At 36.9% G+C, this 26,968-nt stretch overlaps 4 protein-coding genes across 5 annotated transcripts; all 4 read right to left on the bottom strand.

Annotated features, from left to right (window-relative positions):
* Positions 1 to 6,285: 6,285 nt before the first annotated feature.
* Positions 6,286 to 7,210, bottom strand: LOC123321134. The gene is made up of 3 exons (XM_044908637.1): positions 6,939 to 7,210; positions 6,687 to 6,800; positions 6,286 to 6,433 (listed from the first exon to the last, which is right to left on the bottom strand). Exons 1-3 carry the CDS (start codon positions 7,208 to 7,210, stop codon positions 6,286 to 6,288), a joined length of 534 nt encoding a protein of 177 aa, XP_044764572.1.
* Positions 7,211 to 8,392: 1,182 nt separating this feature from the next.
* LOC123320033 (V-type proton ATPase 116 kDa subunit a1) lies at positions 8,393 to 18,897 on the bottom strand. Of its 2 annotated transcripts, none has more exons than XM_044907175.1 (13): positions 18,732 to 18,897; positions 12,507 to 12,645; positions 12,217 to 12,393; positions 11,771 to 12,109; positions 10,910 to 11,299; positions 10,679 to 10,829; positions 10,249 to 10,622; positions 10,075 to 10,184; positions 9,882 to 10,015; positions 9,294 to 9,556; positions 8,926 to 9,229; positions 8,637 to 8,808; positions 8,393 to 8,578 (listed from the first exon to the last, which is right to left on the bottom strand). In XM_044907175.1, the coding sequence occupies exons 2-13, from the start codon at positions 12,621 to 12,623 to the stop codon at positions 8,485 to 8,487; spliced, it is 2,625 nt and encodes an 874-aa protein (XP_044763110.1). In that variant the 5' UTR covers positions 12,624 to 12,645; positions 18,732 to 18,897; the 3' UTR covers positions 8,393 to 8,484. The 2 variants fall into 2 exon arrangements, with proteins under 2 accessions (XP_044763110.1, XP_044763112.1); XM_044907177.1 differs by lacking the exon at positions 18,732 to 18,897 and adding an exon at positions 12,805 to 12,826.
* A 2,748-nt stretch (positions 18,898 to 21,645) lies between these two features.
* Positions 21,646 to 23,058, bottom strand: LOC123320037 (AP-3 complex subunit mu-1). Its single transcript, XM_044907182.1, has one exon. It carries the CDS (start codon positions 22,962 to 22,964, stop codon positions 21,717 to 21,719), a length of 1,248 nt encoding a protein of 415 aa, XP_044763117.1. The 5' UTR covers positions 22,965 to 23,058; the 3' UTR covers positions 21,646 to 21,716.
* Positions 23,059 to 23,325: 267 nt separating this feature from the next.
* On the bottom strand, positions 23,326 to 25,874 carry LOC123320035 (tubulin beta chain-like). The gene is made up of 5 exons (XM_044907180.1): positions 25,603 to 25,874; positions 24,973 to 25,544; positions 24,549 to 24,885; positions 23,968 to 24,499; positions 23,326 to 23,902 (listed from the first exon to the last, which is right to left on the bottom strand). Exons 2-5 carry the CDS (start codon positions 25,027 to 25,029, stop codon positions 23,494 to 23,496), a joined length of 1,335 nt encoding a protein of 444 aa, XP_044763115.1. The 5' UTR covers positions 25,030 to 25,544; positions 25,603 to 25,874; the 3' UTR covers positions 23,326 to 23,493.
* Between the last annotated feature and the right edge of the window lie 1,094 nt (positions 25,875 to 26,968).

Genomic DNA, 26,968 nt, shown 5'->3' with positions numbered 1-26,968 from the left:
GTAACTAAGCCCCCTGATAGCAGAAACAATGGGGTGGCCAAAAATTAACGCGATTACGAGGAATATCGGAAAATTGAGGAATTATTTCCGGCTCAGGGGTCGGAAATACGGGCGGGAAAGAAAACAGGATTGCTATTTTATCGGCTGACTGAACGCTGATGAATTTGGCGGTAAAAGATTAAACATTAAGCCGCCATCTATCTAGGCGACGGTTCGATGATGGATATGACGTCATCATTGGCAGATCGGGCTGTTTTTCCAAGTGACGACGACAAATCTGTCAATTTACAGGCCTTTGAAAAGGTGGAAATTGATTAGGAGGATGGAGAAATGAATTTTTCTAGATGGAAAATGGATGGGTGTGGGAAAACCGCAACTGTTCACTTCTGATCTGTCAATGAAGAGTGTAAGGTACTTTTTTCCCATCTTGAGATATATACGAAAGGAAAATGTGATATAGAAATCTCGATGATGGCAGAATTTCGGATAATTCAGAACCACATCATGTTTTTTGGCTTCTTACAGCACGCCAGTTAGCTAGATCTAGCAATACTCAAGTTGGCCGACTCCAAACATTCAAATTAAAGGAGTCTTTTTCCAAGAAATCGATGGGTTTTAAAATAAAAAAAGTAATTCTCGAGTGGAATCGAATATGCACACAATGTTGGAGAAAATTCCCCTCTAATAAAGGCAATTTGCATTGTTAGCGTCTTCATTAATTAAGGTTTTCACTCGCTTGTTTATGGATAATTGGATTTTTAAGCTTCTGAGTATTTGTGAGAGAAGTGGATGTTGAAATTATCAGCCTTTTTCAGTAAAAACGCAAAAGCAAATTGAGTAATCTACTAATGATCATTTAACCCACTCAAGGGTTTATTTAACTGGCTCGAAACCTGCTCTGGGCTTTTGAAATCATCCAAAATTACAGTTCACAGAAAATATCAATTAATATTATGTAATATATTCGTTATACTTATTCACTGCTAGGAAAAATCTCAGGATTGAAAACCTGCTCTTCTCAGGGACTAAAAAAGCCTCTACCATTTCACCTTAAGTGTTTTCAAACACTGTCGATCTAATATGTTGAATGACAGATAAAAATTGAATCAGCAACTTTTGGTTTCATTGGGAACACCCTTCACAGGTAAACTTCGACTGTGATTTTGGTGGGAAGCATAAAATTGAATACGAAATTCTCTAAGGTGTTTGTTGATATGAATTTATAATTGTGATATAAGCTATATGTTTGTGAGAAAACTGCCATGAACCATATTCCCATTTGAAGGGAGAAATGAAACCATTTTTCGATATTCGAAATGTTATTTCTCTCAAGTTCTTAGTGAGCTAGATTCTAGTGATGAATCTCGGAATTTTACAGGGCGTACTTGAGAATTTTTTAACTGACCCCATATTTTTCAGGATTTTTCAAAGGTCAACTTTCGTAGATCAAAATGTGATACATATTCTGGAAGAGCAACTCTTCTAGTTATAAATCTGAGAATTTCATCCATCTCGGTGCAACCGTTCGATCTTGAGGAAGTTTTAACTGACCCCATCTTTTTGGAAATTTTTCGATGGTCAACTTGCGAGTAGTTTTTCTTCCAGGAAAATGATCATAGATCTTAATGTGGTACATATTCTGAAAGAGCAACTCTTCTAGTGATAAATCTGAGAATTTCATCCATCTCGGCGCAACCGTTCGGTCTTGAGGAAGTTTTAACTTAACCCAACATTTTGGGAAATTTTCGCAGATCGTTTTAGAGGAATTAATCTTCCAGGAAAATGATCATAGATCTTAATGTGGTAGTTTTAAGTGACCCCATCCTTTTGGGAAGGTCAAAATTCGAGTAGTTTTTCTTCTAGGAAAGTTATCGTAGATAATTTTGACCTGAAGGGATGAAAGGTGTTCCAAACATCCCCAGAAGTGTGTCAGAAGCACACACACCTCCAGTGCAGCTAGGTCATGCAGCAGTTGTGAATCGAAAGTTGCTCAAACTTGGGCAAACCCCAGCCTTGAATTTCTATGCATCATCGCTCTTGGTAGTGTTTGTGTAAGGAGGAAATGATTTTACAACTCGCGCCATTGTAATTTTTGGAGTATCATCAAACGTCAGATATCGATAAAATTAAAGTCAACATTGCTAGTGGATTATTCCCAGTATTCCAATAGGTACAACACCATTTAAACTCGCCCACAAAAACTGATATGCATTAAAGAGTACGTCAATTCCTGATGCGGTGGATTTCCAAATTGCAGGACCGTTTGTTTGATTACCAAACATGGCAGAATGCCAAATATTAACAATCACATCTTGACGTCTTTTCCTATGACTAACAATGGTGAAAGTAGGATTGACGTTGAACACTGGTAGGTAGAGAAAGGATTACGGATGCTATTTGATTAAATGTCAATATCAGCGGCTTTTATACGACATAATGGAAGCTTGAGAAATGACGATAATCAATCAGAAGATTTCATGATGATGGGACGAATGAAACAGGAGATATCGCAGATTGAAATTTGCAAATTTTTGAAAAATGCCATTTCGAAGGTGAAAATCTAAAAGAAGGGAGATAGGCTCACGAAATTGCTAGCAATAGATTCAGCATATTCGAAAACGTATATTTCCATACCAAACTTTCGAATATCTGACACAGTTTAGGAGAAAATGAATTTTTTTGATTTTCCATTTTTCATTTTCGAGTTCACTTTGAAAGGCTCTCTCGAGTGCAATTCTCTATGGAATAATCAACTGTTTAGTTTTCTAGAATCTTCGAAACAATTTCTATGCACTCCATATCCTAAGACAGTGATAGATTACCCTCATTTCCAAGCAGAGGAGCAAATAGGTCATTTTAGGGGGGTCTTACCCCTTGCTCATTTTTGACCTAAAAAATCGAGATTTTCGAAATCGAGTTTTTGTGCTAGGGTGGAAGCCTAGGCAACGCTGATTATATAACCGAAAATCCCAATTGGATCAGACGAATATAACAGGAGATATCGCAGATTGAAATTTGCAAATTTTTGAAAAATGCCATTTCGAAGGTGAAAATCTAAAAGAAGGGAGATAGGCTCACGAAATTGCTAGCAATAGATTCAGCATATTCGAAAACGTATATTTCCATACCAAACTTTCGAATATCTGACACAGTTTAGGAGAAAATGAATTTTTTTGATTTTCCATTTTTCATTTTCGAGTTCACTTTGAAGGGCTCTCTCGAGTGCAATTCTCTATGGAATAATCAACTGTTTAGTTTTCTAGAATCTTCGAAACAATTTCTATGCACTCCATATCCTAAGACAGTGATAGATTACCCTCATTTCCAAGCAGAGGATCAAATAGGTCATTTTAGGGGGGTCTAACCCCTTGCTCATTTTTGACCTAAAAAATCGAAATTTTCGAAATTGAGTTTTTGTGCTAGGGTGGAAGCCTAGGCAACGCTGATTATATAACCGAAAATCCCAATTAGATCAGACGAATGTAACAGGAGATATCGCAGATTGAAAATTGCAAATTTTTGAAAAATGCCATTTCGAAGATGAAAATCTAAACGAACGGAGATAGGCTTTCGAAACTGCTTGCAATAGATTCATCGTGTTCGAAAACCTATATTTTCATACCAAAATTTTCAATATCTGACACTGTTTAGGAGAAAATAAATTTTTTTGTTTTTCCACTTTTCATTTTCGAGTTGACTTCGAAGAGCTCTCTGGAGTGCAATTCTCTATTGAATCATCTACTGTTTAGTTTTCTCGAATCTTCAAAACAACTTCTATGCCCTCCATATTCTAAGACAGTAATAGAACACCCTGATTTTGAGACAGAGCAGGAAATAGGCCATTTCAGGGGGGTCTAACCCCTTGCTCATTTTTGACCCAAAAAATCGAAATTTTCGAAATCGATTTTTTGTGCTAGGGTGGAAGCCTAGGCAACGCTGATTATATAACCGAAAATCCCAATTGGATCAGACAAATATAACAGGAGATATCGCAGATTGAAAATTGCAAATTTTTGAAAAATGCCATTTCGAAGATGAAAATCTAAACAAACGGAGATAGGCTTTCGAAATTGCTTGCAATAGATTCAGCGTGTTCGAAAACCTATATTTTCATACCCAAATTTTCAATATCTGACACTGTTTAGGAGAAAATAAATTTTTTTGTTTTTCCACTTTTCATTTTCGAGTTGACTTCGAAGAGCTCTCTGGAGTGCAATTCTCGACTGAATCATCAACTGTTTGTTTTTCTAGAAACTTCAGAACAAACTCCGTGCACTCCATATCCTAAGACAGTAATAAAACATCCTGATTATCAGACAGAGTAGAAAATAGGTCATTTTAGGGGGGTCTAACCCCTTGCTCATTTTTGACCCAAAAAATCGAGATTTTCGAAATCGAGTTTTTGTACTTTGGTGGAAGCCTTGGCAGTGCTGATTATAAAACCGGAAATCCCAATTGGATCAGACGAATATAACAGGAGATATTGCAGATTGAAAATTGAAAAATTCCATTTCCAAGATGAAAAACTAAACGAAGGGAGATAGGCTTTCGAAATTGTTTGCAATAGATTCAGCGTGTTGGAAAACCTATATTTTCATACCAAACTTCTATATTTAAGGTCCTCAATTTCGAAAAAATCGAATTTCTCAATTTTTTTCATTAGTTCAGTTTAGAAGGTTGTCTGAAATGCAATATTTCATTGAGTCACCATATTCCATTATTCTAAAATGTGCGTAACCCAATAAACGATTCCTTAATGCCAAAACTGGTATAGATTGAACTCTTTTTTGATTGAAAATTGGGCAGATATGAATATCAACCCTTTGGTACTTCAGCCTAACAGATCTAACTGATTCCTCTTGCGAATTATCTTCTTGCAAACATCGAATTACACAGGAAAAAAGATCAAATATCATAGATTGAAATTATTTTAGCCGGTAATGAAGCCCTGCAACGAGTAACTTGCAGATAACAATCAGCAACGACAATAAATATCCTCGAGCATTTTCCAGCATCCTGGACTATTTTTCCATTTCTAACGAGTGTAAGGGAAAACGAACCGTGAATTCCTAATTTTTCCCTCATTAAAATGTGGCCGATGTTCATTTGACCCTCAATTTTACCCTGCCCGAAGTTTCCACAGTTTCCCGAATTGATAATGATGAATTCGAGTGGCTTTCTAGGGGAAGCTTTAGAAGTTATGACTTCCAATACGATGAAGAAACGATACAGATGGGGGTGTTGCAATCAGCGTCGTACAGGGGCGTAGTGGGAGGGGTTTCATCTGCTGAATCCATCGAACAACTTGTTTTCCATTCGCAAGATTAATTTTTTTACGTGTCAATACACCAGAATTTATATACTGTTCAAAACGACCCTAAGTACGCCCCTGTCACTTCTGGAATACCTCCAATCCAAAGGGGAGTATGTTGAATAAAAAATATTTAAGTAACTGAAATCTTTCGCTTCTATTGTAGGCTAAGAATTTCTCAATACATCCACGTACATATAGAATTCAACCCCTATTCCTTATCGTTTCATGGAAATGAATTCACCCCTTATTCTTCTCAATATGTTAAGAAAAACAGTGTGCAGTGAAACGTATTTTCACGCCTGGAATATCCCGATTGTGAAATATTCAAAATGTATTATTGCACTATTAAAAATGCAGATGTGGAAATATAGAATGAAAGTAGCGGAAAACGTGGGAGGGTAAAATAAGGATTTATTGTATTCCTGAGGATTGCTTATTGTTCGGTTTAGGCTTGGGCAAGATCTTGCTAAGAGTGATTATAATTTTCTTAAGGTTGAAGCTAACCTGTACTCGCCAAAATTTCATCATAACCATAAGAACATAAATCTGGTAATGTATCACCATGATACAAGCTTAAAACCATGGTATAACACCATTGGCAATATTGTTCTTATCATATTGGTGTATGAATAATTTTATCGATATATTGACACTCATAATTGATATAATTAATATCATCTCTACAATTTCAGGTCTTATCATCCCATTAAAAAATTCTTTATTGATCGAGTTATGTTCTAGTAGATATCATTCGATTATATATTAATGACTTCAGCTCTACTCTACTCTACTTAACTTTTTTCGTAGTATAAAGCCTTTACATTTCCAGCAATGCTCTGTACAACACCTCCATCTAAATCAAAATATTTTTTTCTAAATAAGAAATTCTTTTGTTATCATCAAAACTCTTGTAAGCTGTTTTTGTTAATAGGGTTATTAAAACAAACATTTCTATGTCAATCCAGTGTATTTCAAGTGAAATCCAAAGAAAATAATCTGTTCATCAATAGATTCTCCTCGCAGTTTGGATACAATTCAAAGCAGTCAGCTCCAAATTTTCCAGCCTCACTTGCGTCTCTATACATCGGATGGATCTCTCCATCCTGTCCATCACCAAGGCTACGAAAATAAGATTGTAAATTTCGTCTACCTCAACAAAAAAAGACATTTCACGTCACGTAAGGAAAAGTAGACTATTTTTAATGGTAAGTATTTTTCGTCCTCAGACACTTTTCGTCCCTATCAATTACACAGGGAATTTGCAACTACGGCGGCAAAGCCGAGGCCAGCAAACAGATGAGTTCTTACTTTGATAAAGGTTTGTGTGGTAAATGACAAAATATAAGGAAAACAACGAAGAATCCCTACTTACGATAGAATTATATGAAGTAAATACCCATAAGGTCCATTTGATGGATGTTTGAAACTGGAATAGGCTTCTTCGCACACGTATCTGACTAGACAATCCTTCAAGTTCAGGCTATGCCTAAAAATAAACATCTAGTGAAATTGTAAGCATTGAAGATGATGCATTATGAAAAAATGATTCTTTCTTCTTGTCTCCAATAATTGAAAAATTCAGATTGAGTAAAAAATATTCGATTTTTGACAATATCCAAATTACCCTGATAAAAAATTCTCAACTGCCTCGAATATTTCTTTTCTTCTCACATCGAAATCATCCCTTGTCTTTCTTGACAGTATAGGGGGATAGGTTTGGATGGCAGTAGTATTAGCAGGAAGAGGATACTGCCACTGAAAATTCCATCCAACTGTTATAGTTCTTGTCTTGCTGAGCTTTATTGGGGTTCCCAGACCAATTACAAGCTGAAATGTACCTTCTATCAAAAGGGAGAAGCAATACTCCATAAAAACAGCAGTTTTCAACTGAGTCATTCTCAGGGAACATTTCTAACATCTTCGTGTTAAAATAATCAAAACAACAAATTCCCAGCACAAAACATCGACATACCTTGAAAGTTCCACCCGAGGGAAACACCAATCCACGCTTCTCTCTAAGAATTACAGAATCGTTCAACCCTAAAGCTCCATTTCCGCACAGAACAAACACTAAGAAGGCAATAATTTCAGAACGGGAATAATATATCTTCATTGTCTAAATATTAATATGGAATTGGTGCGTTTTGGCTTCATCAAGACATTCGTTCAATTCGCAAGGTTGGTGGAAATAATAAATATAAATACTTGACGAGAAAATTCACCGCTGTAATAACTGTTGTTGTTTTTCCATCATTCTAGTCCTCCTGAAGAGATATTTTACGTTAATTGACTGGAGTTGTTGGGTAAACAGAGGGATCTTGTTTATTGTTTTCATTAATACTTTTTTCTTGAGAATGTTTGTCGAATTCACTATACGTATGCCTATGTAATTTCTTTGTCATTCTTTTGAAACTAAGTAGGTTCTTCGATGAAATTTTTTTCCAAAAACCAAAGTTGCTGTATCATCAATAATTTTTGGTTAATATCTTGAGGGTGAGTTTTTGTCTCGTACAAATATTTTAACAGTAGATTCTTTAGCTCAAAGGACACACTTTTTCCTTTAGCATTATTACCGATTCGGCCCTGATAAAAAAATATAGCCATTTTAAGTTTCATCATAATGAGCTATGCCACCCCTGGAGAAAAAAAATTCCCTTCAGAATAACTGAAAGATATTACACACATCTATGCATGGATCTTTTAAACAGATTTGTGTTCAGCCAAAATACCCAATTTTTCAAATTTCACAGATACTTTTTAATTCTTGAACATCAAATTACTCGAAAACTGCTCATTATACGAGAAAATATGAAGAATACTTTTATTTTACAAAACTTTCAAATATTCATTAGTTTGTTAACTTAGTTTCAAGAGTTGGGTTCTTGGTATTTTTATGGTACGTAATGGTAATAATGAGAAAACTGGAAGACTGGGTGATATGTTGTGTTAAAATAATATTTTTTTATGGTTTTCAACAGCCTGTATCTTTGTACGAGTTAAAGACTCACCCAAATTTACAAAAAAAGCCAAGAACTGTTGAATTATTGGGATGCTGAGGAAAAATAAAGCTATACAACATTAAAACTGGAAAATTTATATTTTAAACTACATCTCTAAATAAAACTGTTTCTAGTGGTGAAATAAAATCATACTGATACTGATATAGCGTCCTATTCTTCTCCCTCAGTCTCCAGGAACGTATTGAAACTGAATGGTTGGAAAGCATGTCCTTCCCCAACGAAAAATTTGCTCATAAACTCGACCCTGAAAAAAAAGGACCCTTATGAAACGCCAAGCAAACTACACTTGCACTTCTCCTTACCAATGTAACCTCAGGGTGTGCAGAAACGCTGATAGCCCTTCCATAAGGACCAAAATGGCTACTGAGAAAAAGGCCCAGGCCGCAAAAAGTATGTAGATCGCGGCAACCCCAATATAACCCTCCATTTTGAATGCTTTGCTAAACAGCATACTCCACAGCACTTCAGAGAGTTCTGGAAAGAAAAATTAAGATTATTTGGTCGATCCAGAGATTTTTGCCCTATGTATCATGGCTTCGTTGCACTGAGGAGGGCCAGTAAGGTAGAAACCTTGTCCAGAAATGAACTTACGTGCGTGAGCCAGTGACAAGGCCCATAGACGAAGATACGAAGCAGTGTGAGAAACAGTACTCAGCACGTACTCTATAGTATGGATAGCTTGGTGTATCATAATTTCACTAAATTCCTCTTCTTCGTGCTCACCATGCTCCTCCTTCTTCTGAGCAGGAAGAGGCCTGAAGGCTACCTCTTGGTTGCCATCCTTGTCTACCACACCATGGCCGTTGGTGTCCGAATTCTCTTTGTTGAGGTCAGTGATTTTAATGAGCTCCAGACTCTGGTCTTGTGCTGGATGAACCCCACCGTTCCTCGAGAGCTGTAAAAGCAGATAACGCCCATTATTCTTCAAAGTTTACGAATTTCTCAAGGCGAACCCTTACCGTGCTGCTCCTCTTCGATTTTTTACCGTGGGTCAGCTTGAAGTGTAACGGCTTCCCGAACAGCATGATCGGAACCATGATGAGGGCGACCACTACCAACCCCACCTGAAGGGTGTGCTGGAAATCGAACATGTAAGCGTCGCATCTGTCTTCTGGAGCTTTTTTCTCGCTCTGTCCGGCATCTGGAGCCTCCTGAGTCTTCTGCAGCATCATGTTGATGAAGTAGATGAGAACGGATGGGGCACAAGACGTGCCCAGCTTTGCTGTGTTCAAAGATAAGTTAGTAGAAAGAAATGGGGACCATTGAAGGCGAAACTACAAGCATAGCTCAAGGGAGAATCATGTTTAACCACTTTCTATTCTGATAAAATGCATGAATGTTGGTAAGTACAACTGGCATTCATCATAAATCCTTTTGATCATGATTCTGAACGTTTTTCAAGATGTCTTTGCAATCATATATACGACCAAATGTTGATTTGAGTTCCCTGAAGAATGCCAGCCACTCTTCAACACAAGCTACTCCACAATAAATCTCTCATTGCTAAGAATGAAGCTTCACAAGTATACCAACGAATTATTAATTACTTGGTAGGCCAGGATCAGCAGCGTATTTGATCCATTTGATAAAGATCATGACGACCATCCATAAGAAGATGCAGCAGAGGAATACTATCTGAGGAACGAACTGTAGAAAAATGTCTGCCTTCCTCTTGAAATTGCTGGAATAAAGGAAATTGTTATGAGATAGTCTTCGTGTGTATAAAGATAATCAACTCACATAAAATTCGGTATGCTCATGCAGACGCCAAAAATCATGTGGAGCACACCGAATATGATCGACAGCTTCATTTTGAAGGAATTCAGGAAGATTATCTTGTTCTTCGCCATCTGGAAAAAGTTTAAAAAGAGTTCAACATCAGAAACACCCAGAATATAATGGAGATCAACCCACCTGCCATATTGGATCGACTCCAAATAAGTATGGAGTCCCCATATACGCCTCTGCAGGATCTAGATCGAAGGCTTGTGCAGTCCCTATTGAATTATGGTCGTAGAGGTTCTTCCATCTGCTGCCGAAGATGTTCATGGACTTGGAGAATATGTCATTGTAGATAAAACCGGTGTACATCGAGAATATACTCATGAGGAGGATGATGTATCGTCCAGCGAAGAAAATGTTGACGATCTCCCCTTTGTTCTTCATCGCTGTCAGCTTCTTTTCGGCCAACACCATGTACAGAGCGAAGCCGAACATCACCAAGGCGTGGCCCACGTCACCAAACATAATAGCGAAGAGGAAAGGGAAGGTGATGATGGTGTACAGAGCTAGAAGGGGCAAATTCAACTAATTCTTCTCATATTCCTCACTGGATCAACCTTACCTGGATTAACTTCTCTATATGAAGAAACCCCATAAGCATCAATCAAATTCTGGAAGCCCCTGGTGAATTTGTTGGTCCTGTTGAACGTTGGGGGGTTCTCCATGGTCTCGATGATGTTCATGAAAGAAGGTATCGAACTCCCACTGACAGACTGAAACAAATCGTTTGAGTTGGAAGAAGTTAACACTTAAACTGACAACTACAAAGATGGTGGTGAGTATTAAGACTTACAGAACCATCAACTAGTGCCTTCTGGACGATGCCGATGTCCTTGGTGGCGACCCAGCACTCTCCAATAAGGCACTTCTTAGTTACGTCAACGTTGAAGAAGTTCAAGGTGTGGTATATGGCCTTCATCTTCGAGACCATGATGCTCCAGTTCTGCAGTTCCTTGGCAACGCTCACCAAGACCCTCTGGCGATGATCTTGGGTTTGGTTCAACACCATTTCCAAATCTTTCAAACGTAACTTTACCCCGTTCAACATCTCGTCCCTCTCTTGGATGGTGCTTGGGCATGGGTACATGGAAGCGTGGAAACCTGCACAGACCTTTTTGATCCTTGATTTGAGCTGCTCGCCTTGAAAGAACGCAACGAAAACCGTTTTGTTTATTTCGTTGCCCTGAAATGAGGGTCTCATTAGGAAGTGAAGATATTTACTTCTCTTGGAACTGAATGAAACGCTGATGGTCTGGTTTTTTTGACATTTAAGAACGCTGTATGGCAAGGATATGGAATTTACAACGTCTTAGTTGTTCGAATTACAGCTTGGCCGTTCAAAACAGCTGCTGTTTTGGTTCCTGAGAGTATCGTAAGGGAGAGACACTTTGTGAGAACTGATGCTGCCTCAAGAGCATAAAGTTTCAAGGTGCAAGGATCTGAACTCAAGTGGAAAAGTGTTATTACAAGCTAGTGTGTTACTTATGGAGCACGAAGACTTGGATACTCAGGTTTTCTTTGAGCAAAATGTCTATAAAACCAATCTATACAAGAGATTCTTGAATTGATTGATGAAATTGAAGGCTATACAATGATTATAGATGAAAAATTCAAATCAGGCGTTTTATTCACTTCAGAATGACAATCTACTCACTGTGATAGGATCCTCTAGGGCGATACCAACGTCTGCCTGCCTCAGGAAGATGTTTCCTCTGGATATCCTCCAGAGCATCCTCTCAAAAGCAGGTACCCTCTCCCTTTTTATAACTCCAGCTACAAAACCCAACCTACCCCTCCCGGAAGCAGTCTGCGAATCTTCAGTGATGAGGGCCTTGTTGTCCAAGCCCCCTGAGACATCGTCTTGCTCGTTAAAGAAAAGCTGGGTCTTCTCCAGGACGTGCTTGAGCTCCGTCAGCTCTAGGAAGTTGCACTTTAGGCTGACTGCCGACTCGGAGAACTCCTTGATGTCCGCTTCAGTTTTCTCCAGGTGGGCCTTGAAATGAAGAGTTTTATGACATACACAATTGTTTATTCAACCCATCACATCAATTTAACATTCACACCGTCTTCGAGGTTGGTCAAGGTCCATGAGAAACTCACCTCTAGGTCGATTATTTCTCTTGGATTTGGAGCCCTTGGCAATTCCCTAACATCTGGGATGTTGACCTTATCTTTGTTCACCTCGGCCTCTATGTATCTCAGCTTCCTTTCCATTTCGTCGCATCGTCTTACTTCAGTCACGAATTTTTTTTGGAACGCGTTGACATTCTCATTCAACTGCAAGAAAAAGTATTGAAAAACACTGCAAATCTACTCCATTTCATGTTCAACTCTGTATATATCCTTTTTCATTTTGAAAGGCCAATAAACCAACAAAAAAGAAAACTCACGTCTCTGAATTGTACAGTGCCTGTTTCTCCTAGTTCTGATATGACAAAGTAGGCTGCTTCCGGTTGTATAAACAATTGAGCGAGGGACATTTCCTCGCTCCTGAACATGGACCCCATGTTGGCGAAGTTTTCTCAACACCTGCAAAAAATATATCACATTTGAAGAAGAGGAATTTTTTTCACTGAACAAAAGTAAAACATGCATTTGTGCATATCATGAACCTTCAAATGTTGCGTTATCAGCTGAGTATTTATTTAATTCCTCATGATCATTAGTTACTTTCTAAATAAATCATACCATACGAGGATATCAGCTTGAAAAATCCTCATTATTGATCAGAAAATTGGGGATACTTCATTGACGAAAACCCACTGAAATTCACCTTAATAAACGAACGTTTAAACGAGGAAAACCTTGTGACAGTAAAAAAAATTATCACCTACATGGTAGCACCACAATAATAGATATCAGTCAGGAAGGCTACAAAATATTTACAATTAGTGTAATTAGCGCAGTTATCTCTGGAGAAAAATTCTCTACTGGAGGATGACTTCTAAACAACGTTTCATATTGATCAGGTTCAAAATTATTATTCCAGAATTCACAGTTTTGGAATATTCAATTAATCAAGTTCAGAATTGGACATGTAGGAGTTTGTTTATTGTATGAATTTCCATGTTCAATTCATGCATACGTTGAGAGATGTTGAATTCAACCATTCATTTAAGGTTTTCCATTTTTCCTTAGTGGACGAGGTAAGAATGTTTTGAAATATGTGAAATATTTAAAGCGATTTCCCTCAACGCATATTAACGATAGTTATGTACCTATCCATTCCTTTTCATGGATATATAATGGCGTACTTATCTTAGAATTTAAATGCAAAACAAACTTGAACTTGAACCGTGAGAACTGAGAGAAGAACAAAGAAAAACATTGTTATTTTTTTGGTGAAATAACCATTTCCTCAGACGCTGATTTACTTTTATCTGCAACGATTCAGATAACGTTAATTTGTTTGATTTGCACGAATTATCAATTCGAAGAAGGCTAATTAAAAGTTAGGATTGCATATGGATATCTTCTCCCTTGTGTTTTTTCTTGAAAATCAGAATAGTGGACGACAATCTTCAGAATGAAAAAAAAGCGAAAAGTGCAGGTCAGTTTGGAGCTAAAGGTGCATTTGAAGAGGGAATATAATTTTTCTTTCAAACCTGTTATCCGAAATTGAATCCAATGAACAGAAACATTTTTGAAATCTTACTTCTTTGTCCACCTTGGTTCATATCCATCACAATACCCAGAAAGAAACGTAATGATTTCGATTTTCAACAAACAGCACCCTTATTTAACTACCACTTTCGCCGAAATCAAACTGTAGCCTCAGTGTCGCAGTTTTATTTATAGAATGGGGTAAGGTATATTTATTGATTTGGAATGACCACTACTTTATCTGCGAAACAAATCGATATGAGGTTTTCATTAAGGAATCCATTCGTAATGGGCGAAACTAATTGAATTAATTTCCTTATCAACGTGACAAGACAGACGACATGGCAAGCGTGCGAAAATATATACTTACTATCGAAGAAAAAATGTTAAAATAAACAAGGAATGTGTAAAAACATATAGGAACAAGAGGCTGGAATTGGAAATAGTTCAATAAAGTTGTATATGGTACAAATAATGCGTATAATTTACAAAAATCTGAAAAACAATAGTAGTATACAAGGTGTCTCAAGGTGGATCCAATGAAATAGGCATAGAAAGGACATTTCATAAAATTAAGGATCCTGAAATTTCGCAAATAGGTCATTGATATCCTGAGGATGATTTTCGTGTAGTAAAACCTAGGTTTGTGATTTATAAGGTGTTCCAAAATTCTTCGTCTTTTCGCTCGATACAAAAACGACGTAAAGTTGATTTTTTCGAAGAACTTTTCACCTGATATTTTCAGAGAAAATCAAACTATGCACAAAACGATGTAATATCCTTTCTTTGCCTATTTCATTGGGTCCATGTTTTTGGCAATTTTTTGATAATATCTCCGAAAGTATCAGGAATAGAGATAGGGAAGTACCATTCAAAAATACTCAGATGTGGATAGAGAAGCGAAAAAAGTTATAATAACCAGGGTGTTCCATTTGAAACAACGAAGTTTGTTGTGTAACACATTCTGTGGGGCACGCCACTGTCTTACAAGGTAGCACATTTCCAAAGGGTTCTTGAACTTGCCGCAGACGTACATCTGTTGCCTGTTTAAGGATCATAACTTTAAAAGGACCTACACGATATTAAATCTCAGTTTCGTGATTACTTATACTTCAGGTGTTCTCCTTATCAAGTTCGAGGTATAAAAAATGGCCTATTGGTCAACGAATAATTGTATATGATTGGTCCTGTTGCTTTTACAGGATGCTGTGTTCCAAAAAAAGATTTTCACTTTATGATAGAAGGAAGAAATCTCATTCATTCTTTGAGTGTTTGCAGGTACAGTGATTCCAAGATCAAGTTCAGCAACTCCTTTGTCGTCAAATATTCATAAACAATAACCACGAGATTAGTCAATGACTTCAATTAAGTTCGTTGTGGTCATACGCAATCTTGGACAACAAAAACTCATATAATCCGCGACCTTGAAAAATATAATGAGTTTCCAATTTTCCCAGTATATTGTGTTCATACCTGTTCCTAATAAATCTACCAGTTGGATGAACTGGAAAAATTGTAATTCGTCCGACGAGACACTTCAAAGGAAACTATAAGGATCCGTATAATTTATTGCTCAGCTTTAATTGAGTAAGGCCTGTGTACAACTGTTCTATTTGTCTGATGAAGATTGAATGCCATTAATCGGTTGAACAATATTTCCTTGAAATATTAACAATTTGGTGTAAGCTCTGTTCATTCTTGGAAAAATATGAGAATAACAACCTATTTTCTCAATAATAAACAACACTGACAGATTTTTTCGCCAGATCTCCTCTCCCAGTATGATTTCTCGCTGAAAAAATTGGAAAATCCATTTTTTTTTCGTTGAAAACATCTTCCATTGCTCCAAGGCAATGAGATACATTGACTGCAAATTAACGTTTCGAACAAATTGAGTCTAATCGTTCCCATCAATGTCTTAGCCTTCAAACTCATACGATGAATCAATCGTTGCCAACTTTTTTTATATGGGCTTGGTGCAGTTTGTGACTCTTCATGTAGACAAATTTGCTGCTCTTTTATCGTCAAGAAACACTGACGAAGCAAGCTAAACTTCCTTTCCAAACAGAAGCTTCGTATTACACATTGTAAGCTTTCATGAAAGTGTTGCTGGGTCTTATCTTTGATATATGATAAAATGTACATTCAACATCAACTTAGATCAGGTAGGCAAAACTTAGGTTATCGAATTTCTGCACTTTTCGTATTCCTTACATGTTTATTAGGCTTGAGAATCAAATCTTGCCCACTGAGATCTTCTCAAAAGAAGAAGACAGCAGATAAGTTTAGGTACTGACTCTTAAACTGATCTAAAGGTAGGTAAATATTCATAGCATGGACATTTTCAAGGGTGGATTGGAAAATAGTGGAAAAATTCCTTCTTTTCCTAGTGATCCTGAAATTTACCATGGTTGTTTTTGATTATTGATACCCTGCACAGGTTCAGTCTGAAAAAACTGCGATTTCCTGGTAAAAAAATGAACCAAACTTTCACTCTATCCTTTTGAAACTTTGGCGTAGATTCGAACTGTAAAATTTATGGAGATTCACTCTGGAATCGAGGATTAGGCAGACAATTCAATTTATTCGGTTGATAAAAACCAGATAGAGGGATACTAACCTTTAGAAAGGTTAAGAGGTCAACTTTTGCAACCTGTTTTCAGCGATGAAATGGGTCAGACAACGCAGTGACATAATATTTTCACAATTTAGAAGAACAATTTCAACTAGATAAAGCTCCAAAAGTTATGTGCCTGTCGTTTAAAGGTGTATTTTTGATAAGAGAAGCATTTTGCGATATGCATGGAAAGTTGTAGTATTGTTTTTCCTTTTTTCAACATTGCTGGATCATGAAATAAATAAACCATGTGATTCAGTTCATATCAATACAGTTCGAGAGGTCATTTACCTATTCTGATCCGATTTAATATAGAAAAACCAACATTTCTCCAAATTCATTGAAGCCATTTCCAAATATTGAAGCAGTTTCATTTTCCGAATTTCCCAGGCGTGTGAAAGTTTCCTTAATCAAATCTAAACACTTTTATCTCTTATCAACGTTGCGGTTTGAGTGGCGGTCATATTTTCTACATTCCCACAAGAATCCATCCATAAATAAGTCTTTCATGTTGTATTATGAAACAAACATAAACCAGATACAAAGAATCAGGGGTATACAAATTTGTAGACATTTATGATGACGATTATTACGCTATTATTCGATATTTTTCACTATTCAACATGAATCTCCAATGTAAGCTTAAGTTTTTAAGGTCTTATAAATATCTGAGTTGTTGATAGACAGGTAGGTATAACTCTTCAAGCCATGGTTCCTCTAACAATAACTTTTTCATCATTATTGAGCAATAAATACCAGTGGCAAGTTATTTCAAGATTTGAAGTACTCTTGGTATAACAACGTAAGAATACAAGGATTATCTACCAAGTTAGGTATATCTGTTGTTGATTTCATGTGCAGAATAATAATAAGTACCTAAGTACCGAGACTACAGCAAAGCAAAACTTGAATAGGACATCCAAGGGCGTTTCCAGTGGGGGGGTGAGATGGTCAAAAGAGGATGCTCTTTTAGAATATGTATCACATTTGGGTCTATCATGATTTTTCTGGAAGAAAAACTACTCGAACGTTGACCTTTGAAAATTTCCCAAGAAGATGGGGTCAGTTAAAACTTCCTAGGTTCATCTAGGTGGATGATATTCAGAGATTTATCACTAGAAGAGTTGCTCTCTGAGAACTTGAAAGAAATGCTTTTTTCATCCAATCATGCAAAAAAATATTAGGTGAAGCCAAAATATACTTCTTTATCACGAAAACGAAACTCTTATTGCTTAAAAACTCAAGGTACCCATACTTCATTAAGTGAATGATACCTCATTACTTTTAATATTTATCGCAACTGTTCTCATTCGATAAATCTTTCGACTTTCAATGATTTAAACGTTACTTTCCACAGCCATTTTCACGAAATATTTTGAGTGCTTTCTTGGTCAAACACACTGGATAAACACAGACAGTTTATTTGCTTGTAACCTGAATTCCCAAGTAAATACAGAAATACCTCCAAATATTGACGCTGAATTTCCAGTTGAGATTTCTCGAATGTCGTTCAACAATTTATAATCTCTATAATAAGCTATTAAAGCTCCAAAAAAGTTAATCCAAAAATGTCGACAAAAATATAGAACATAAAAACTCACTCAAATTTTACCCCCCTTCCAGAAATGTCTGATAATCTATTGTTCTCTTTGTTGTATCAAGATTAACCGAACTATTGTTTTTCTTTGTAAATTTTATGATTCAAAACTGCGAACACCTACACCACTGGAACACAAACACCTACCGCATTAACTCAAGAATGCAAGGATGCGTAATGTGTGAATGAAATCCTGGATGCATCTTCAACACCTTGAAGATCCTACACAATTTTTTTCTCTCGCATTTTCCCTAACCCATAATTAGGTAAGACATGAATGTTTATGGTATTTAGCGATCGAAAAGAGCATCACCTACTGATGAAATTAAGCGAGAGTCTTTAAAATCGTAATAAACCAGATGCAACATCGAAAGAAGACCAAATAAACATTGGCCCACTTGGAAATTTCCCAGTTTTTCCACCACATCGGAAATTACTGAAAATAGGGCGTTCGCAATATCGAAAATTGAAATCACATGATCTCTCATCTCGTGATCGGTTATCTCTCATCTTACGAGTTTTTGCAAACGACAGTTTTTGCGCTCCTGAAATGGGAAAAACGGACGACAACCTATTCATCCCCCACAGGGACGCATCCAGCCCAATCTGCGACATTTCGAAAATCACCCCAAAGGGCTGTAATCTGCGTCTAATCACAAGAAACCACCTTAAATTTCCTCACTTTTTAATAGAAACGATTCGGATCTAAATCTAAATAAATTTATCGAAAATTTCTTACCCTTGATAGGCCTTTTAACAAACTGATTATCCTTAAAATAATTGTTAAATTAGACTAACCTCTTAAACCCCAATGATCACAGCTCGTTCCTGTACCACTCAGTTTTCCGAAAACCCGCAGTGTATTAAAAATTCGCGATTTTCACAGAACCGCGTTTCCCTCAAAGGATTTTAGCGATATCACATGATAAACTGAACAAGAACCACCTCAACCAAATCGCGATTCAAATTCTCGTGACGAACAATTTTGATTGAATTGGGTGTACTGTAAACGGCGATCTGAGCGTGCATTGTAACAGGTGGTTCCACCCTATCACCGAGCGGGATTTGAGATGGGGGTGGTTGACTATACGATGATTAACTGCGGCAAAAAATGTGCAAGGAATGATCCATTGAAGCAGCCTCTAAAAATAGAACCCCCACAATAGGGGGAAAATGGAATCAGAGTAATTTCTTATATTTTACATTGTTATATCTAGGCAGGAAGGTGTAGGATGCAATATTTTCACTAGTGAATGTAAGGGTCGAGAAATAAAAGATGTTGCATTTCATCCAGACTCTTTATTAAAGTCAAGGGATATATCCTCGAGACCTGAAGAAATATAAAAAGGTTTTATGAAAATTTATTTGTCAAGTTGGGGCCATATATGCTCCACTACACCCCTGGTTAGGCTACCTGCCAATACTGGATAAACAGGAATGTATTTATTTTCACTTGTAATAGGAAATTCAATCCAGCGTTATTTTCTCCAAATTGAAATTTCTGCTTTGATCCATTGTTGCAGCGTCAGCTTCCATTTTAATTAATCGAAATTATTAATTGAAATATTTGCTCTTCAAGAATGGTACTCCAGTATAATACCTTGATAACGTACATCTCTTACTCGCCTTAACCTAGATAGCACAAGACACACAGATAATGAAAAGTTGATTCTTTTCTCGTGTATATTTATATGTTATCTCGACAATATATTCACATAGTAGAGTCTGATATTAACGCCCTTGTTTCGTGGTTACTTCACCCTTCAGGGAATTTAAGCACATTTCATTAATTAATGAACTCCCTTTTCACTCTTGATTCTAAATTAATCTACTACTCTATCTTAGTAGGACATTTTATCATGAAAATTTTACTTATTAGGTAAACCTACTTCATATTCTTATCAGATGTCCAAATTACGTTTTACTTCTAGCAATTTCAACACAATAGGTATAAATTTATTTGTGGCTCATGTGTGGGTTGAAAAAAGTTTAATAAATACAATATTAGTTCATCAAGTTGCTGCCAAATGAATACATGCAACAATAATCTGGAATATACGCATAAAATAACGATTTGATATTGCTGTTTTATTTGAAACCATGAAGCCATGAAGGTTGTGTACCAAATTGTTCAGATCGTTGATGAACTTGAACATACTTCCGCATATGACAGGAAATAATCAATATCCATATACGTTTTAATTCATATCATTCATGAATCGGTTCAGAGTCAATGTAAATAAGAGATGACCATGGCGTCTATATTATTATCTATTTATAGATCGTATACAGGGTGAGTATTTGGCTCGTACAAATATTTTAACAGTAGATTTCTTGAGGTCAAAAGAAACACTTTTTCCTTTATCATTTTTCTGATTTGGCCCTGATCAAGTTATCATAATGAGCTGTGCCACCCCTGGAAAAACTAGCTAAATCTGCGGATCTTTTGAACAGAGTTGTATTCAGCCAAATAATAAGTACCCAATTTTTCAAAATTTAGAGATACTTTTTAATTTTTGAACCTCAAATAACTCGAAAACGGCGTATTATACGAGGAAATATGAAGAATACTTTTATTTTACAAAACGTTCAAATATGTTCATTACGTATAACGCCCAACTTTGTCTCAAGAGTTGGGTTCTTTGAATTTTTGGTATTTTTATGGTACGTACCTAATAGTCATAATGAGAAAACTAGAAGACGTGGCTGATATCTTGAATTCTAAAAAGATTCATCAAATAAATGAAAAACTATACTCCAAAATTCATATCATTCGATAAAACCGTTTGTGAGATTGAACTAAAAATAACATTTTTTATGGTTTTTCAACACCCTGTATCTTTTAAACCGAGCCGATTCGGAAAAAATAGTGGAGCAAAAAATTGTTTCTTTCGACCTCAAGAATTTACTGTTGAAATATATGTACGAGTCAAAGACTCACCCTGTATATCCTCTAACTAACGCATATAAGAGAAACAATTATCAATATTGTAAAGGAAATATAATAGTATGTATATTTCGCATGTCTGTTGCATAAATAGACCATTGCATAAATTTATACCGTAGAGCAAAAAGACTCCCAAACAAAAAAACAAACCACGACTAAAACCAAATAAACGATCGGAGATGGAAGTGTATAATCGCCAATGGATGTTACGAAGTCGTTATCAACACCAACAAGAATAAACACGCAGCTGGATATATAGTGGCCCATAAATTTCTACTTAATAAATGACCCTAATTAAAATAAACGAATTATGTAAATTCATGATCTGTTTGTTGTCTATGAAACGAAGCCAGCGCGAGCGAGTTAATGATTTCTGGATAAACAAGCAAATTCCTCGGAGAAGTGACGTGGAGAAGAGAAATCCCAGGGTATCTGACGTGTATGACGCAGGTGGGATTCATTTTCCATCACAGCCTTCTTGTTAAGTTAATAAATGCGCCGAGGAAATGAAAAAAATTCGTGATAAATTGGTTGTTAATTTTAAACTATATGTTCTTTTTGTATTTATTTTGTTATTAATCAATTCAGCTTGGGGAGAGCCAAGAAAAGAAAGTCTAAAGCATATCTGGCCAAAATCTTTAATAGCAATAAAACCATTAGGGCTGCAATATTTTCCTTGCTTACATAAACCTTATAATAACTTACTCACTGAAATCAGTCAATAATAGCAGGTATAATAAGGGTATTATGAAATAAAACGCAAAATTTGGGTAAATATATACATAGTTGCACAAAAAAATACATTCAACAAAAGATAATAATCATAAATATAAATATTACATTCTAATTTGGAATCGTCCAGCCTTCGTTATATACTTAACACCTTTGAAAGGTTTATATTTTTCACCGTACATATCTAAACGGTTAACCTTCAACCCACTCACCGCTAATTGATTTATCATAAAGTGGACATTAATGGAAGGATTGAGATCTGACGTGTTGGCACCAGTGGCTATCGAGATGTTCCCACGGATATTTGGGAGTTTCGAAGGATCGATCTTGCCGACATCCCAATGTAAAATCTTGGAAACAGTGTCGAAATTATATTTCCCCTGATTAACCACAAGAACACAGTTCAAAACGCACTTTGGAAGTAATATATCCAATTTCACAGCTTCAATGGACCTTCCTAGCGTTTGTTTCGGACCCACTGTCAGATCTAACCTTCCCTGTTCCCCAGATTTTATCGAAATATTGTGTCGGACATATAATGGAATGGCTACAATGCTCTGACTGCTGACGTGGTATGAAATCAACCTGAAGTTGCCATCGGGAGGAACAAATGATAAGACTCGTTCCGTCTCCCATCGTTTGAACCTAACACAAGGGTGAAAACTGACGTCATCGAATATCCTTGGGTTCATAAATGACAGTGTCAAATCAGGCATTCCACTCAATTTTATACAACAGTCGATATAACCTTGGATCTCTGCGAAAACTGTAGCACCGCTTTTATCTATTATAGCGTCTACTTCTTCTATTACATCGAAATATGCTTCATCGTTTGTGTACTTCACACCTGTCCTCCTCCAAGGAATATTGGATAATTGTCCACTTGGCAAGATATCGCTTACATTTGATTTTCCAGTGACACTATTGGCTATCGTCCGGAGTATGTTAGGTGGTTTGATTAATTCTTTGAGTATGTTACTTTCAGTGGCCAGAGGAAATCCATTATCCAACATCTCATCGAGTAATTCGTATACAACAACGTAATTTTCCTTTATGATACTTTCGGTGCAGTCTGAGAAGTAATCTTGGAAGATGTCCACTATTCTGTGTAAGAACTCGATCACAAACAATGGGGGAGTCTCTTCCATGCAAACTGCAACGAAACTTACACCTCCCCTTTGTATGGAAATAAGGTAGTGGTGCGGGGTGGCTATTACTGGTTGAATGTTCGTGGGGTTGCTTCTTTGGGCTTCCAGAAAGTAATCGCATACCGAACGGGATATTACACTTTTCCAATGTTTTTCAAGGAAAATGTCTCCCGAGGAATTAACAATGAAGAGGCTGTGTATCATTTTAAATGGTTTCTCAGCAACTTCAATCCAGGAAAATTTGTGAAAATATTTACTTTCCCTTAACCTAAAAAATCATTTGACGTGTCAAGATTGTTTTGACACGTCAAATGTCAACACGAGAACAGAGAGGAATTCCGCTCTCTGTGGCTAGAGGGAGCGGGTGGTGCATGTTTATAGAATTCTGCTTTATGGGCATGCTAATTTGGGGATTCCCGGAAGGGATGTTGCAGATTTTTTATATTATTGATCATTTATCGGCTGAAATTCTCAGTATTGAGCTTTGGGATGGAAAAAGGTCATAAGTTTTGTTAGATTTTAGTTATAAAATATATATTTATTTCAGATTCACTACACTATTTACATTCTTGTTTAGAAGTGAAATTGGATCGTAAAACAAACTTTTAACTATAACAGAGTAATAAAATGATGAAAAAGTAAAACAAAGTATTTTCTTACAATAAAAAAATAATCTTTCAAAAATAAAACTAAGTAAATTAAAACAATCGAACAAGAGAGTTTTTCACGGTTTTTATTCTTCTTCACCTTCGTCCTCAGTCTCACACTCACATTCATCAACTGAAGCATCTTGATACTGTTGATACTCGGTAATAAGATCATCCATATTTGATTCCGCTTCAGTAAACTCCATTTCATCCATGCCTTCACCGGTGTACCAATGCAAAAAAGCTTTTCTTCTAAACATAACAGAAAACCTGTGCCCTATTCTCTTAAACATGATCTGTATGGCTGTAGAGTTTCCTATAAAAGTAGCAGACATCTTGAGACCTCTTGGGGGTATATCGCAAACTGCCGTTTTGACGTTATTTGGCACCCACTCGACAAAGTAAGGACTGTTTTTGGTCTGAATATTGAGCATTTGTTCATCGACTTCTTTCATTGACATCCTGCCTCTGAATATTGCAGCCACTGTGAGATATCTGAAAAATCAAATTACACAGTCTTATATTGAAGTCTCAACTTTTCTTCAGTCCAAACAAATTACCTTCCACATCTTGGATCACACGCCGTCATCATGTTCTTAGCATCAAACATCTGTTGGGTCAACTCTGGCACCGTAACAGATCGATAGTGAATAGAGCCCCTGGAAGTCAAAGGAACAAAACCCGGCATGAAAAAATGCAGCCTAGGAAAGGGCACCATATTGACAGCAAGCTTCCGAAGATCCGCATTCAACTGTCCAGGAAACCTCAAGCAGGTGGTGATTCCAGACATCGTTAAAGATACCAGATGGTTCAAATCTCCGTAGGTCGGACTTGTGAGTCTGAGTGTCCGGAAACAGATGTCGTAGAGGGCTTCGTTATCTATGCAGAAAGTCTCGTCGGAGTTTTCTATGAGGTGGTGGATTGACAGGGTGGCATTGTAAGGTTCCACGACCGTATCGGATACTTTGGGAGATGGACAAATGGAGAAAGTGTTCAGGATTCTATCTGGGTATTCTTCACGTATCTTGGATATGAGCAAGGTTCCCAAACCTGATCCTGTACCTCCTCCGATTGAATGAGCCAATTGAAAACCTGCAACATCCTTCTGAAGTTTATTGTATAACACCTATGATTTTACTACCTTGTAAGCAGTCACAAGTCTCTGCCTCTTTTCTCACAACATCCAAAATTGCATCCACGATCTCTGCACCATCGGAGTAATGTCCCTTAGCCCAGTTATTACCAGCTCCGTTCTGTCCAAAAATCATATTATCTGGTCGGAACATAGGTCCCCAGCAACTGGCCCTGATAGAATCCATAGTACCAGGTTCTAAATCCACAAGAATAGCTCTGGGCACAAAATTTCCCCCTGATGCTTCTTGGTAGTATACGTTCACCCTCTCAAGTTGCAGATCTGAGTCGCCGTGGTAATTTCCACACGGGTCGAGACCATGCTCGTCCGATATAACTTCCCAGAACTATTGCATAAAAATGATTGAGACAACTTGTAATGAATTTTTGCTTGAAGAATGGAATAGAGTAGCGTATATCAGATAGAACCTCACCTTGGCGCCTACTTGATTTCCGCATTGTCCAGCTTGAATATGAACTATTTCCCTCATTGTGATTATCGAAATAGATTTGATTAAAACTATATTAGTTTTATTGAGAAAATCGTTAATGACACAGTTTTAAATTAACGGATTCGTTAAGGCACGCGCAATCGGCGTCTGGTAGATGTTGAGAGCACAGAATACCACGCCATGTTGTTACGATTCTGTGAGAGTACAAGTTGGTTGCAAGGAAATGAGTAAATAAGAGGCTTTTTCAAGTGACTAGTGGTTTTTACGAATTAGAAATTGATTCTGAAGGTAAGAATTACATTTTAAAGAAGTTGATGATGAAGATATCTCCTTTTATCTTCTGCACTTGCTCGTTTCTGTATTCAATGTTCTCAAGAAGATTCTAACAAAAAACGAGTGGTTTTCATAACAACAAAATGAACCATTACACCACAACATGCCACAATTTCCACATATTCCCTTTTGAAAGTACCCATTAGGTGAGAAACAGTGGATTTTGCCACGCGAAACCTTGCAGAAAAACCTGTTGCAACTTGACCTATAGGCTGCAAGAACTGGAATAGAAAAGGGCTAAATTTTATCTCTGTTCGGAGTTCTTGAGCAAATACTTACCGAATATTGTAACTGATAGAAAAATTATGACGAGTAAGTAGAAAAGCTCCAAAACTTCTGTACAAATTTCTTCCATACTGTGACATATGTCATAACGAATGTAATGAGACCCCTTCATTCTTTTTATATTGAAACTAGATCTACTAAAATATGGAAAAAGGCTTATTTGGGTATTTTAAAAAACTGGGGGGTCCTTCTACTTTTTGTACCTATGAAGGTGGTATAGATCTTGGAGATATGATCGGAGTAATCCGATCTAGAACATGGAACAACAGGTTATTCTTTGCTCTGACCGAGCATAGAAATAATTATTTCTGTGTTCAGTTTTGAAATCCAGTCCTTGTGCTCATGCGCATGTAGCCCACTTTTCATTTCTCACAAACGCGACATTTTGAAAGTTTCCATTTAGGCGTCCTCCCGAAATGAAACAATTTTCGGTCGGTTACCACGAAAATATATAGCCTACGTTCCTTGAGGAATATTCATAATAGATATGAATTAAACGTAAGTTCTCCTCCATGTTCGATTCCCGAAATAATCAAAGAAACTTCTTGGAAAGTTAATGAAGGTTGTTTTCGTTGATTTGGGAAACATATAACATGGCGTTTTTATTCTAGGAAGAATGTTCGAGACCAAGGGGACCTCGAGGTCGAAGAAAAGAAATGATTGAAGGGTCTTAGGTAAACAGTCTTGTCCGTTTTACGGCTGGGCTGCTAAGGGATCTCCCGGAAATCATTTCCAACTTTAGCCATCGTTGGACAAAGAGCGAAAAATCAAGAATAAATCGTCAATGTGAGTGAATTCAGTTCGTTTCGCGGTATACAAATGTCCTCTGTGGTTTATCGCTCGATTTGAAGTTCTATTTTATTATGCAATATCTCGATTTAGGCGTAGAATATTATCCTCAAGGGTGTACTCAGTTTTGAGTCCGAAAAGTCATATTGTCCGGCCTAAATCACCGCAACTTCGTGCGCTTCCTTTCAAGTTGGATATCAGAATTTCCGCGATAATTTCCACACGGATTCAAACCATGTTCGCCTGTTATCACCTCCGAAAACCGTAATTTCATAGAGAAAACTGCTAAACAATGCCTTTTTCAAATCAATTCCTACGTGTTGCGATGGAACGAGTATTTCGTGTTAATTTAGTTGATTTACCTTTGCTTTTACATGAAAAAGCAGAATTCATCTTATTTTAGACGATTATTTAAATTTTCATTGATGTGCGAAGAAGACGAATTCAAATCGAGAAAAATCACAGAAGAATATACACTGTGGAACTGTATATTGGTGTTCTGTGGTGGAACGGGTATGTCCGGAACAGAGATATATCTCTGGTCCATCGAACTAAAGAACTTTCTTTAGTT

This window comes from Coccinella septempunctata, chromosome 9 (assembly GCF_907165205.1).
Source record: "Coccinella septempunctata chromosome 9, icCocSept1.1, whole genome shotgun sequence".
Lineage (NCBI taxonomy): Eukaryota > Metazoa > Arthropoda > Insecta > Coleoptera > Coccinellidae > Coccinella > Coccinella septempunctata.
Note: the sequence above shows the minus strand (reverse complement) of the source record. Positions and strands in the feature narration are given on the sequence as shown.

Bases quoted from the DNA above. Each gene is read 5' to 3' on its own strand.
- LOC123320033 (XM_044907175.1), bottom strand. From the start codon at position 12,623: ATGGGGTCCATGTTCAGGAGCGAGGAAATGTCCCTCGCTCAATTGTTT. The intron at 12,394-12,506 runs GTGAGTTTTCTT...TTTTTCTTGCAG, and splicing joins GCACTGTACAATTCAGAGAC to TTGAATGAGAATGTCAACGC. The intron at 10,185-10,248 runs GTGGGTTGATCT...AACTTTTTCCAG, and splicing joins GAGTCGATCCAATATGGCAG to ATGGCGAAGAACAAGATAAT.
- LOC123320037 (XM_044907182.1), bottom strand. From the start codon at position 22,964: ATGATACACAGCCTCTTCATTGTTAATTCCTCGGGAGACATTTTCCTT.
- LOC123320035 (XM_044907180.1), bottom strand. From the start codon at position 25,029: ATGAGGGAAATAGTTCATATTCAAGCTGGACAATGCGGAAATCAAGTA. The intron at 24,500-24,548 runs GTAGTAAAATCA...AGGATGTTGCAG, and splicing joins GACTTGTGACTGCTTACAAG to GTTTTCAATTGGCTCATTCA. The intron at 23,903-23,967 runs GTAATTTGTTTG...TTGATTTTTCAG, and splicing joins TGTGATCCAAGATGTGGAAG to ATATCTCACAGTGGCTGCAA.
- LOC123321134 (XM_044908637.1), bottom strand. From the start codon at position 7,210: ATGACTCAGTTGAAAACTGCTGTTTTTATGGAGTATTGCTTCTCCCTT. The intron at 6,801-6,938 runs GTAATTTGGATA...GTTTATTTTTAG, and splicing joins GTTGAGAATTTTTTATCAGG to GCATAGCCTGAACTTGAAGG. The intron at 6,434-6,686 runs GTAAGTAGGGAT...TTATTTTCGTAG, and splicing joins TTACTTCATATAATTCTATC to CCTTGGTGATGGACAGGATG.